Consider the following 12,927-nt stretch of genomic DNA (forward strand, 5'->3'; position numbering starts at 1 on the left):
ATAACGCTGATAAATGGTCACCTCATGAAGCTGATAAGGCATTAACTTGCTGTGGCAAATGTTGTCTGTCTACAGTTTGATGGTGGGCAGGTTCAGTGGGTTTACCATGTTCACCATTTTGTACATCAGTTTAATGTTTGCTAATTAGCATAAGATGAGGCATTTGCTTATAGACCAAAGAAGTGGAAACATTGTTATTTTGACCTGAAGGCACTAAATGAAAAGTCAGAAGATCATCAGACTTAATGCAATTCATCCTGAGGGAGACATGAATATCGGTGCCTTCTTGGCAATCTATGCAATAGTTGTTGGGATATTTCACTCAAAAACACAAATGTGAGCCAAAGGAAGCCAAGAGATCACCAAAATCATGAATGTCTGAATAAAATTTCTTGACAAGCCATCCACCAGTTGTTGAGATCATGCTGCTAAAAATATTTATTACAGCTGCTTCAAAGTAAGCAAAGAGAAAAACAGATGAAATGTGGAATTATAGCAGCACATTACTGAAAAAATAAGATTGTTGTTATAACAGGATATTATTGTCCTCATCAACAACACACAAACTTATCTTTTTAAATTCAATTTTTTTTAAAAAAGAATAGATATGGTTGCTCTGTTTGCGTTTCATCATGGTGGCAGCAGTACGCCACCATATGGAACTCTAATCTGTGCTGAAAATGAGCTCCATGTAAACTCTCATGATCCGACCCCTCGCGTTTTCTCCTGAGCACCAAAGGCAGAGGCCCTTTTGTGACACAGATGTCATTCAGCTCTCTGTAACAAACATGGCACCTACTGTACGGTAGCTGTGCGCGAGTCTTCCGGCCTCCCTGAATCCCTCACATTGTCGTCGTGACCTCCCTCACTTTCAGCTCTTGTCTTTGAACTGTAATTCAAACTTCACACAACAGCGGCAGTGTCTCAAGAGCTTTCCCCAAAAACAAAACATGTCCTCTCCGGCTTGAATGAGACTGGGGTTTTAAGATCTGGCTTAATTGTTGTCTTTTCCCCGTGTATAATTATAAAAACACCAAAGCACTGTCATTGCTGCTGTCTAATTCCACCATGTTCCGCTAATTATGTTGTGTTAATAGAGGTTTTTCTGTTCTGGCGTCACACTCATTAACTCAGCGGTGACACTGCCCTTAATTGGATAAGAGGCCATTAAGTCACTTTTCTTTGATTAAAATTATTGCTTCTTTATAAACATCAGCCCTGACACTAACTGGTTCAAAGCACATGAAACAACATAAGACTTCCACCATGCTGTGGTTGCAATGCGCTGTTTGCTGCATTTTGTTGTCTTTCTGTAAGACATTAGCGAAATGGAAAAGCTGCCATCTTTAAAATCTTTTAAATGTAATACCACAGATCGAAGTCCACATTAGGAAATCTTGCCATCACAGCTGCACATACCAACACAAAGAAAAATGTGCACACAGTGACTTCTTCCACGTGTCACTTGGTGCTGCATGCTCTTGCTGCAGCGACAACACAGCTCTGCAGGTTTAATAAGGACCAGTCTGGAAAGAGAAGCTCTACAAACCTCCAAAATGTCAGACACTGCAGTATCATCACTCAAGGTAAATGGGCTTCTTTTTCCAGCGTCTCCCTTTGTCTTTTACATTGCGATCCTCCTGGGTCCGGAGCGCAGCGGCGATGCTGTGAACAGATAAGCAATTATTTAAAGCAGCTAGTAAAAGGCTTTCAGGTCAACTAATGGAGCAACAAACTGACGTGTCTTTGTAAAGTTGGTGACTGACTTGAATTTAGGTAGAAATCAAGTTCAATCTTATTTAAAACTAATGGAAAATCCACTGCGGTCGACCATGTTGTCAAATCAATAGCGCTGCCTACCACCGTGTTTAAACATCTCAGAGTTAATATCAAGCAGACCTCCATTTAACATAAGGCCCAGTAGAGACAGAAAACAGACTGACACTACCACTGCTTGCCAATCCCCAGTACCCCTGTTCCCATACCCACACATGCCCTCAATTACCCTATGAGCACCACATGTGCAACATCATTAATAAGATCCACTAATAATGGTGGCGAGCTCCATTGGCCGTGAGTGAGATTTGACTAATTACTGTAATTGTATTGGAGTCATGCTCATTAAATATGAAAATTGTGTTCTGTGAAATGAATGGGGTTTCATGATCACTCTTGTACAGGACAGGCAAGAAATAAATTAGAGAGCAGCTTCTCGTTGCGCAATTAACTACAGCACACACAGTTACCTGCCACACCCCGCGGTCTGGTAATATAATGTGTGTGTGTGTGTGTGTGTGTGTGTGTGTGTGTGTGTGTGTGTGTGTGTGTGTGTGTGTGTGTGTGTGTGTGTGCGTGTGTGTGTTTGCCAGTTTACCATTACTTGTTGCTTATGATTCTCTTTTCACACATTGTATGCATGACCTGCTTACCCAGGAAAAGTGGAAATGTTAATAATGCACAGAGCATATAATTGCGATTGTAATTATTTTTTCTTTATTTTTTTTATGGAGAAGTTTTTCAGCTACATTTAATTCATTTTTTCATTTGATTTGATTTTACTCGTATCTTATACCAAGCATTTTCCCCTTTTCTGGTATGCTTGCACTGTATGAGTAAACATGACAAGATGCACACAAACATATTTACATAGACTAAAATCCCTTTAATGCACATTTTTAAATTATTTTCAAAGCACTTGTGGAAACCTGGATATGCTGACTCTTTTTTTTTAGCTACTCTGCAGCCACACTGTGTGATCATTGTCATGGGTGATGAAAAGCAAACCTGTTTGCAAGCATGAACTGTTAATTCACACATAAAATCCATTTTATTGCTGGCATTCATGACGTTACTGGCCATAAGCGATTAGTGGTGAACAACTTCCCATCCAAACATAACAGTCCCCTCCCCTCACACAAAAGGATGTGTCTGTGACTCTTTACTGTAACTTTTGTTCATACTTCTTTCTGCCATCTCTGGGGATTTAAGCAGCTGTCATGACTCCTGAGCCTAGACGACAGCGTCTGGGAGTGGCTACATCCCAGAGGAGCAGAGCATCTCTCCCCCTCCCTTGTTTCTGCATGCTCAAGTTGTTTGAGAAATCTTGCAATGCAAATGTGGTACTTACCTTTACCGCCCAGTAACAAAACTGTGTCACACTTGGAGCCTTCTGCGAAAGCCCTGATTTTGTCTGAGGAGATATAGAGGTGAGGAGAGGCAGGTAAACAAAGCATAATGTGGAGGTCAAATGCTAATGAGCACTCCATTTGTTATGTCTAGCTCCCTCCAAAGGCAAAGTAACAACGTCAGAGGCACCCAGACGTAATAAATCATCCAAATATATAATAAACTTTAAGATTCATGCACTTCGCGGCATTCATTGTGCCACATCAAATGAATTTACAGACAAGCCCTGATTTCTCTCATGTGGCCTTATTTGAATTGTCCCACTTTAAGCTGCGTGCTTGAGACAGCAAGATGCTTGCAAGTCCATTTTCAGGCCTAACACCCTCCCATATAATTTCCATCTGCTCACTGGTTAATAGGGTAAGACCGGAGAGAACCCCACTATGGACTGCAAGGCAACTTGCTTTAGCTAAGATACAGGCCATAATGCTGCAAGACTGGAACAGATGCAATGCCATGCGGGGCTTGCAGCTGTTGTGAGGCCTTAGAAAACCCACAGCTGTCCCCTCTCTGTCTGAGTCCCCAAGTAAAAGGAGACTGAAAGACGGACGTGACTGATGAAGTGGTGAGACACGCAAAGAGGCAAGTGGGTGAGGAGTGTCACAGGTAGTGAAGTGCACTGCTTTAACGCCAATCTGATTGTTTGTTTCCTTCCTGCACCCTCTGCACCGTCACTCAGTCACTCTGTTGACCTATAGATGGCGCTCAGTTCATTTTGAAAAAAAGAAACCACCGGCCTTTCTCAGGGCTGTCCATCACTAAGCGCCACAGACTGCATGGTGCTGGGGATGAGCTGTGGAGAAAGGCACCCTTACCTGTCCTTGAGCCAGGCGACAGAGGGGGAAAAAAAGAGTAGATTCAGCATGTATGTACGCTGTAGCCAGGAGCCATAAATCATGACCTTCTTCAATTTACACAGGGAGCATATTGATGGTTTCCTATCTCCTTCACTCACACTCACCTAGTTACATTGTCTAAGACAACACCACTCTGGGTAACCATGACTGACACTTTACTGCCTATCCTCAGTGGACTCTCACCTCAGCCGCTGAATAATCCTCACACGAGTCAAAGGAAGGAGCGTGAGCGTGTACGGCAGCGGGGCTAAAGCCGGTGGTGACAGCACAAGGTTGCACTAACAGTGTGATCATAGATTTTGTGAAAGAGGTAGGAAACAAGGCTGGCTGATTAACAGACCGCAGTGTGACAGTGTCAATGCCCCTCCTTAAGCACAGACAGGCCCGACGACTGCTGACAATTTAAGGAGAATAAAACATGGCTGACAAGATGGAAAGTCACTCTGAGGACAGTGGGCCATGCCCTAATTCCCTTCTACAAGACTGAAAACAGAGAAAAAAAACACTCACCGCAGTCCTATGAGAGAGGAGCACCACTGATGAGAAGTTCACGTTTGCATCTGTTTTTGAGCTTCTTTCACTTCCCTTGCAGTTTTTTTTTTCTTCTTAGTTATCCTTAAATGTCAGTGGATAACATCTATACATCCACTGCTGGTAATGCTGACATACTGTGCAATGCAGAACAATCCACAAGTTAATACACAGTTGTTATTTCCAGCAATAATATGGAGTGGCGGGCGTATCCGTGCCAAGAGAATAAATAAAAAATGAAAAAGTGACAAGCCCATTTATATGTTTAATTCAATCTACCGTTGAGAGATCTTTTTGCTGGACATCATAGTTGATTTTGTTTAGGGGAATGCTTTGTGGCAGGCTGATTAAACACAGGCTTACTCCCCCACAACCCCCATATTGGCTGAAGTTGAAAGCCCAGTAAATGAAATGACTTCCACAGGATTGCACCACAAAGGAAGGGAGTGTGTCAGATGTGCATTCAGCCGGCGTTGTAGCCAACGCAAGGTCAAACGGGACATTGTGTAGACAGCTAACCAACTGACAGTCGGGGCAGGAGGATGCCGTCACACCCCAAGGCAGCGTCAACATACAAGTGCACACGTAGACACACGCGTGTTCACGGTTGGTCATGCTAGGCAGCGGTGGACTGTACATTTCTTGACGAGGCTGCAGCGCAGGATGTAGATGCTTCATGATGAGAGCGTGAAATTACTATTACACTTAATATGAATAAAAACATCGGAATATAACATTACAGCAATTAACTTTATATGAAACACATTTTAAAACGTCGCAATTTAAAATTCACTTTTTTCTTAATTTCGTTTGACATAACTAGTTAATTTTAAGGGGAAAATGCAAATAAAACATATATTGAAAAATGATATTACATTGTATGGTGTTTGCATCATCATTGTAGGGTGAATTCATTGCATCTTACAATTTTGGCTACTTATTAAAAGCTTAAACCAGCAATCTTATTTCACATCTTCATATGAAAGAGTTTATAAAGTGGTGCTCAAAATACACCCCAAACACACAGTATTATTAAAGGTATCCATGGAGGCAATCATCATGAGGTACATGCATGCGGAGATCTTTGCAGGTGCTGCACAAAGACTGCTTTCTTGTTCCCAGTTCTTCTTTTATTCTGTGCTGACAGGACGATGTTTACAACACAAATGGTCTTTCTCAGGTCTGAGGAAGGGTTAGGATCTGATGAAGACCACTGGGGTTGAAACATTGTCACGTTCATGACCAGCAAGCAGGGTGTGGGTATGTTTTTGGTTTCCACCTTATCCTGAAAAAAAAAAAAAAAAAAGTTGATATATTAAGTGAATCTTGCCAGTAAATATGTCACAACCTCTCTTTGTAGATTGATTTCTTCCCGTATTCTTAGACATTCAAAGAAAACCTCTGCAGTGATTACATAAACCATGTGATTTTATTGTCACTGTACATTCAGTGCACTGTTTGATCTGACTCACTCCAAAAAAAAGCATATATTTACACATGGGTACATTATGCATGAACACAACAAACAAAACACAAGAAAATGCCACACAATAACTGTCCAGTGAAACCCAGCTGTGGTTTGGCTTTTTGCCTCTCAGCTCCAACGTTTTCACTTTTTTTTTTTCCCTTTGTCTCACCATGATGGCGAACGTGTGTGTGCATAGTCAACCTGTCCTTTTTCTGAGCATAGGGTAAGTTCTTAATTAAAATCAACCAAAGCTCCCTTTTTTTACTTGATTCACAGATCACAATTGCTAACATATTGCTTTTGAGGGGAGTAAACCTCTTGGGTAATCACATGTCTACGGTACATACACCTAGCACGGTCTTTTATACACCGCAGACCAGAACGGCCAGGGAGGTTCCTCCATGTTTTATGTAAATCTCGTCATCTCAGAGTGCAAGGAGATAAGTCCGCAAATGGAACAGCGAATAAGCAGCTTTCTCCTCCGAGGAATGTGCTCCCCAATTGCAGTAGATTCATCTACATTTTTTTTAATACCCAGTCAGTGATGTCACTTTATTTCTGTGCCACTGATTCCCAGGAGGAAGCCATGGCCCGTTTCCAAACCCAGTGTAATTTTCAAAATATGAATTGAGGTATAGGGTCTACACTACTTCACTCGCTATATGTCCTGCTGTGCTGGTAACCAAAATCGATGAGCACTGAGAGACACAAAGACACAGAAAAGAAAAAGACCGAAGAAAAAATCCCACCGTTGACCCATTACGAGGACTTATTCTCATTTGACTCCAGTACAGTGATTCATATTATACAGCTATTCAGGTGGGTTGCTAACATCATGAGAAAGTCATTAAATTAAACAAATGATCAGTTATATCAATGCACAGCAGCTACAGTATAGTCCAGTGAAATATGCACAATACATCTGCAGTGTACAGCACTGTACAGTATGTCTACGTTGTAAACAAAGCACAACTAAATGTCAGTCTGACGCTCCACAACACAAGGAACATAGGTGGCCATATTTGCCTTGCATAGCCCAGTGATCGCTCTGTTATGAAACTATTACAGACACCCATGAAATCGCCTTTGTAAAGATTTAGACAAAGCCTCCCCACCGTCAACCGAAATAAAACGTCTCTCGTCCCCAAGGTAGAGCCAAAGCAGAAATTTAATTGCTCCATTTCTATTGAGAATTTCAGCTTAGGAGACAATTAGAATTAATTGGATGCAGTAGAACCGTTTTAGAACTCTGAAAATAAATTAAGCATTTTTCTTTTATTTGCTTAAATTAATTTGAGGAGAGGGGAAAAGTTGGGAAACAATTATCTGCTATCAGTCTTCAAAGTGCGCAGAGGAGGTATGTGAAGGAACTCCGGTCGGAGGAGAGGAGGTCAGTTTGCCTCTTTCGTTGTTGTTCACACAGCCAGCACGACATGAGCTGATGGGGCTTATTGAAACACTCCCCTTTGGCCGCTGTGATATGTAAAACATCACTTTTTTTGACAGAGTTTCATCTGTTAGTGAGGCTCCGGACTGAGACTTCACACTGTCTCATATCGACAAAGAGACTGGTGTTTAATCAATGCTGGTATTGACTGAACAAAAAAGATAAAAGCTTTTCATCTTGTTCAGCTGTTGTCACCACCATCGCAGGTTTAGAGGATTGCCCAAAATTAACAGCAGAATGAAGGCATAATCATTAATAACACACTGTGAATAAGCTCCATATTCATGTGGAATCAGCAGGCCGGCTCAACACGCAGCTCGATCAGCGTTACCTGTCTTTCATTTGAACGTATTTGAGGACTCTACGCTTTGGTTTGCTACTGTACAGAAGTGATACATCCCTCATTTCAGTTGGGGGTGGATTAGCTGGTTACACATTCAGGGAAGTGCATCATGGGAGTTGTATTCTCTACTGTATTCGATTATAATTATCTATGCATTACATTACAGTGAATCAATAGGGTGTGTTCCTGGGGGATCTTTTCAAGTGTAGAAACTGGCCTACGTCCGTAGTTAGTGGTCGCCTGGCTGCGTGTTTTCTTCTCATTTGGGCAGAAGCTAATGGCACTCGACACTTTAAAGACACGACTGCTTTAAAGTGTTCATAAGGGACAATATCTGTCTCCCTAAAGTCCTAAGAGCAGCTGGTTAAACTATTATTGTATTATTGCGATCTTATGATAACACGTTGATAACTGTATCTCATTATTCTGATCACTTTCTTTGAATAATTTGGCAACTGGTTCACAATTGATAGATATTAATCTATGAAAGTCTACTATCACTTCTGGAATATACAGATTTATTAACTTAGAGTTTGTAGAAATGTACATATAGTGCCAGTCTGAATGAGCAGCACCTTCATTAAAGAAAAATGGTCAAAGGTACAAAATATTGGAGGCTACTGTTATTATAGCTGAGTTTCAGTTCAGAGGGCGATTCAAGTTCTTCTCACAAGTACAAGTGTCATTATATTGTTGAGTTTTAAAAAGCTGCCATGGTAAATTTGAATGATCGAGGAGACACACGGGCTCAAAACGCTCCACTAAAAACGCTCCACCCTGAAACTCAGACAGATCACCAGGATGAAACAGATCATCTGTCAGGCCTCAGCTGTGTCCCTGCATGTGAAAACATCTCTCGTCTGTTTATGTGCACTCAGTTGCTACTTTATTAGGTACAGCACAGATCTGGACTTGCTGATATAGTTTGGAAAAGTTGTTTCAAATGTGGCAATAAAAGGGGGAGAAATTACACCCAGTATTGTCATCGCCATTGAGGCAGACATGAAGCCTTTGTGGCGTTTTATTGTCTCACTTGTTGAGTTCTTTGGGAATCAGAATGTTAAATGTTTTAAGTCTTGAACCTGTAGTCCACATCGGGAACAAAATACTGTTTTGTGTTTGTGTGTGTTTAATGTTTAAAGTTTAGATGCGTGAGGCTAGTGTTCAGACTTTGGTATGACATGAGCGAAAACAAAAGGAACTAATGCTCCCAATATAGTGACACTTGTTTGAGAACACAACCTAAACAAAATGGGGTTAAACACAAGAAAAAGCAACACCTATACAATGTAATGCAATCTAATGCAGCACCATGACAAGCGAAGTTGAATCAGCACATACTGAACATTAGAAATGTCACAAAGGTAGTATTTATTGCATGACTATCAGGTTGCATTATAGAGCAGATTTGATTGCATTGAATTGCATAGATGTTGCTGTTATTGTGTCCTTTACCTGTATTCAAATCAAAAAAAACTTTTTTTAAACAAGCCATACAGTTAAGGTTAAGAATTCTCAGCACTGAATATAGCTTATCATGTGTATTTTCACAGTATGCTTAGTTGCCAATATTTGTGTCTGACACTGAAGACAGAGAGGAGGGGAGTTAGTCACTATAAGCAAAACCCACGGACTGAGACTCAGACGCTACCAGACGGAGCTCGCTAGCACAATACCCATTATTGCCGCGTTATTCATAGATGCTTAGTGCAAACTCTTTGTGAACTGTGATCACTGGCCAGCCATTGTCCTTCTGTAAGCACCGAGTTGACTAAAACCGCTGAGTCGATGAAGCTACTAGGAGGTAAATATATTACGAGGAAATCGAGAATCTTACATACCCGTGGCGGGGTTAGCACTTCCTTTGATGACGAATATAAGAATATGTCTAACAACCCCCCCCCCCCCCACCCAGTGCAATTTCACACAATATACAGTACACATATTATATGTAGACCAGTTAGAGACTATTGCTTTAACAACTGAGATTAGAAAATATGAAAGGAAGAACAAAAACACATAATGTGGCCGCGCAGCCGTACAGTTCTTCAGGACATTTATATTAACACACTTCCAATTTGAGATGAAAATAAGATAAGAAACAAATTCACAGAAGCTTCAGGTGATATACAGCAACGGGTCTCTGGTTATGACAAGACCTCAGTCGCCTGATTTCTGTACACAACATCTTTATATACATCATCATGATCCCATGTCAATCAGGTTGATATTCACCCTTTTTAAAACCATCTCAAGTCCCTTTTTCTTTTATGTTTATTACCATTTAAAAGTGTTAAAATGACTCGGTTGTCCAAGCTTCATCCTTTCACTGTCAATCGGCATACCACCGTTGTTTTTTTTAATGGGCTGTCCCTCGCCTCCCATTGGGTGATGCAGCTGTCTGTCAAACATCTGGCCCAAGTGTCAAGCCTTGGCCTCCAGCATCTCGAGGAATAGTTTGTGCATGGGGACTTTGCCCTGCATTTTGATGCTGTAGAAGTGCTGAACAGCCTTGGTGGCGGTCTGACGGAGCAGAGGCAGGGTCATTAGCAGCTTCCCTGCCCGCCGAGGGTCCTCTGGATGCTGAGAGCCCTCAAAGTCCTGCAGAGCCTCGTGGAGAGAATCCTGGAGCCTTTGGACGGCCTCGATATTCTCTATATGCATGGAGTCTGGAGCGAGAAGGGTGGTGGGGACGGATGGAAGAGAAGAGAAAAAGATTATTCATATTTAAAAGAATGAAATGAAATGCAAACATTTTCTATTGATCTGCAGCGTGACAAATCTGCAGCTGCAACAACAACTCGCTGCTCTGCAGCTTTGAATTCTGCAGCCAGCCTTTGCAAACATGCAATTTTGGAGAGAGGTTTTCTCTTGTTAGTGGTTAATGACGTTCTTTAAATAAATGCCTACACGTGGCCAGGACTCCAGGGAGGCAGAGATGTACTGTAGGTCTATATAAATATATGGTGGGACAGGAAAAAGATTCATTTCTTTTGGTATCATGCGACCACATACATCCCCCCTGCTAATGAATTCAGATGGCTGCATTACTAGGATATCGTTCAGCTGAATGATGGCGGCAGATGGCCTTCATTTCCATAAGAAAGAGCAGTTGGCCCCCTTATGTATAGGCTCTAAAATAAAACCAGTTGAGACTTATTAAAAACTGCTCGCTATGTGTAAGTCTACAAGTCAGAAAAAAAAAACACAGGCTTGTCCTTCGAAGGACACGCTGACAAAGAGTGTTTTAATGGACAAGCAGCTTTAGGCCAATTTCACTGCACAGACTTACAGTGTCAGGTCTCATCTGTGGAAGCATCACATCCGCAATTCATTAACCGATAGGCAAAATTGTGCACAACGAAATGTAGATTCAATTCAGCATTCTAATTGAATCGAAGCCATTCATCTAATGGACGACGATGGGCTCGCCTCATCCTAAACACGCTGTATTACTAAAGCTAAAGCAAACATGGCTGCTGATTGAAGCACGTGAGTGAATTAGATCGGCTCCGCTATGTGTCGCGAAAGTTGTGGAGTGAAGTAAGACCGTGTACAAACATGTAAATGAGGCAGAAAAAAGGAAAGTACAAGGCTAATTATGTTCCTAACTGACTGATTAAGTCTCTTTTACCAGTCGCCTTCTGTGTAAATTGCGTTTCTATCTTGGGAAATTAACTAGGCTATGTGGACCGCACATGTGTTCCAGCACTCTTCATTTGAAACCTTCATGTTAATACTGATCTGATCCTCGTTTGGCTGCGTGAGCATGCGTGTGAGTGTGTGTGTGTGTGTGTGTGTGTGTGTGTGTGTGTGTGTGTGTGTGTGTGTATGTGTGTGTGAGGCAGAGAGAGGAGGGGGAGAGGGAAAGAAAGAATGTTTTCAAATGTGTGTCAGTGTGTGTAAATGCACAGTGAGCGTTTTCATACGTGTGCACGCGTGTGTGTGTGTGTGTTGGAGGAGGTTAGGGGTGGAATGCAAAACTAACTTTGAAGAAACAATTTCCATGTAATCCGTCAGCAGCCTGGCGTCAATCCCGTCGATACTCCGCTAATTACAAAATCAATGGCCATGAATTTCCACAGCTGTCACACCCACAGGACCCCTGGAGCCCGAAGCTCTCCGAGACTGTGTTCAAACGAGCCGAAGCTGCCCTCTCGCCCTCCCTGATCCTCCCTCTCAACCCGTCTTCCTCTCTCACACTTCTCCCTTACCTTATGCATCCCTGTCTTTCCATCACCCCTCCAATTCATCCTCCCGTCTCTCCCTCCACTCTCCCATGGAGAGTTTGTCATCAGAAGACTAAACCTCTGGGCTCAGCATTTTTCATTTTTCAGTCAGGCAGGAGAAAAGACTCCTAACAGGCATTGATTAGTGGGGGACAGGCCTGGCCTCATGAAAAGCAAACTGTCGATACGGGCGCAGCATCTTCACATTGGAACAAACGAGGCCCGTCGCTCCCCAACGCTCATTCCACTCCACTTAACACATTTTATTGACAGCCCCTGTTTTCCTAATGAAATGCTAAATATATCTCCCTCGGCTGTGGCGCGCTGGCAGCTACTGTTATGGAGATGGAGAGAATGAGAGCGCAATGTGACAGTCTCTCTCTCTCACACACACACACACACACACACACACACACACACACACACACACACACACACACGTGTGCACACAAATTAAAATATAGAAGTGCACACACGCTCACACCTAAGGAGTGTTCAAATTAAACAACCATGCCTCTGACCTTTTTGTCCCCTCTTATCAGGTATCCTTTATTGTGGAAGTGATCGGCTCAGCAGATATAGACAATCACTTCACATTTTTTTGTTTGCTTTAATTAAATGCCAACTATCTCGATTTCTTTGAGATGTAACATAGAGATGTTTGTGGCACCTTTGCATTTGTGGAGTGATTTGACCAAATCACTGAAATTTACCATAAAAATACAAGTTCTTGTTGATACATTTAACATAATTTTGTTACGTAAAGTGCTTAAAACAATTGTAATCGACATATAGACATATTTTTTATTATATTCATTTAATTTTCACTGTAAGAAGGTTTATGAAATGAAAAAAGTCTTTTAACC

General features: G+C 41.8%; 1 protein-coding gene across 2 annotated transcripts in view; it reads right to left on the minus strand.

The window, feature by feature from the left end:
• Positions 1-10,047: 10,047 nt before the first annotated feature.
• Positions 10,048-12,927, minus strand: part of LOC139347585 (steroid hormone receptor ERR2-like) — a 34,481-nt gene continuing 31,601 nt past the window's right edge. For both annotated transcript variants that reach the window (XM_070987289.1, XM_070987290.1), the window contains one exon: positions 10,048-10,501. In XM_070987289.1, the coding sequence (XP_070843390.1) occupies positions 10,257-10,501 (245 nt within the window). In that variant the 3' untranslated portion in view covers positions 10,048-10,256. The remainder of the gene's footprint in view (positions 10,502-12,927) is intronic.

Source organism: Chaetodon trifascialis, chromosome 19 (assembly GCF_039877785.1).
Source record: "Chaetodon trifascialis isolate fChaTrf1 chromosome 19, fChaTrf1.hap1, whole genome shotgun sequence".
NCBI classification, from domain to species: domain Eukaryota; kingdom Metazoa; phylum Chordata; class Actinopteri; order Chaetodontiformes; family Chaetodontidae; genus Chaetodon; species Chaetodon trifascialis.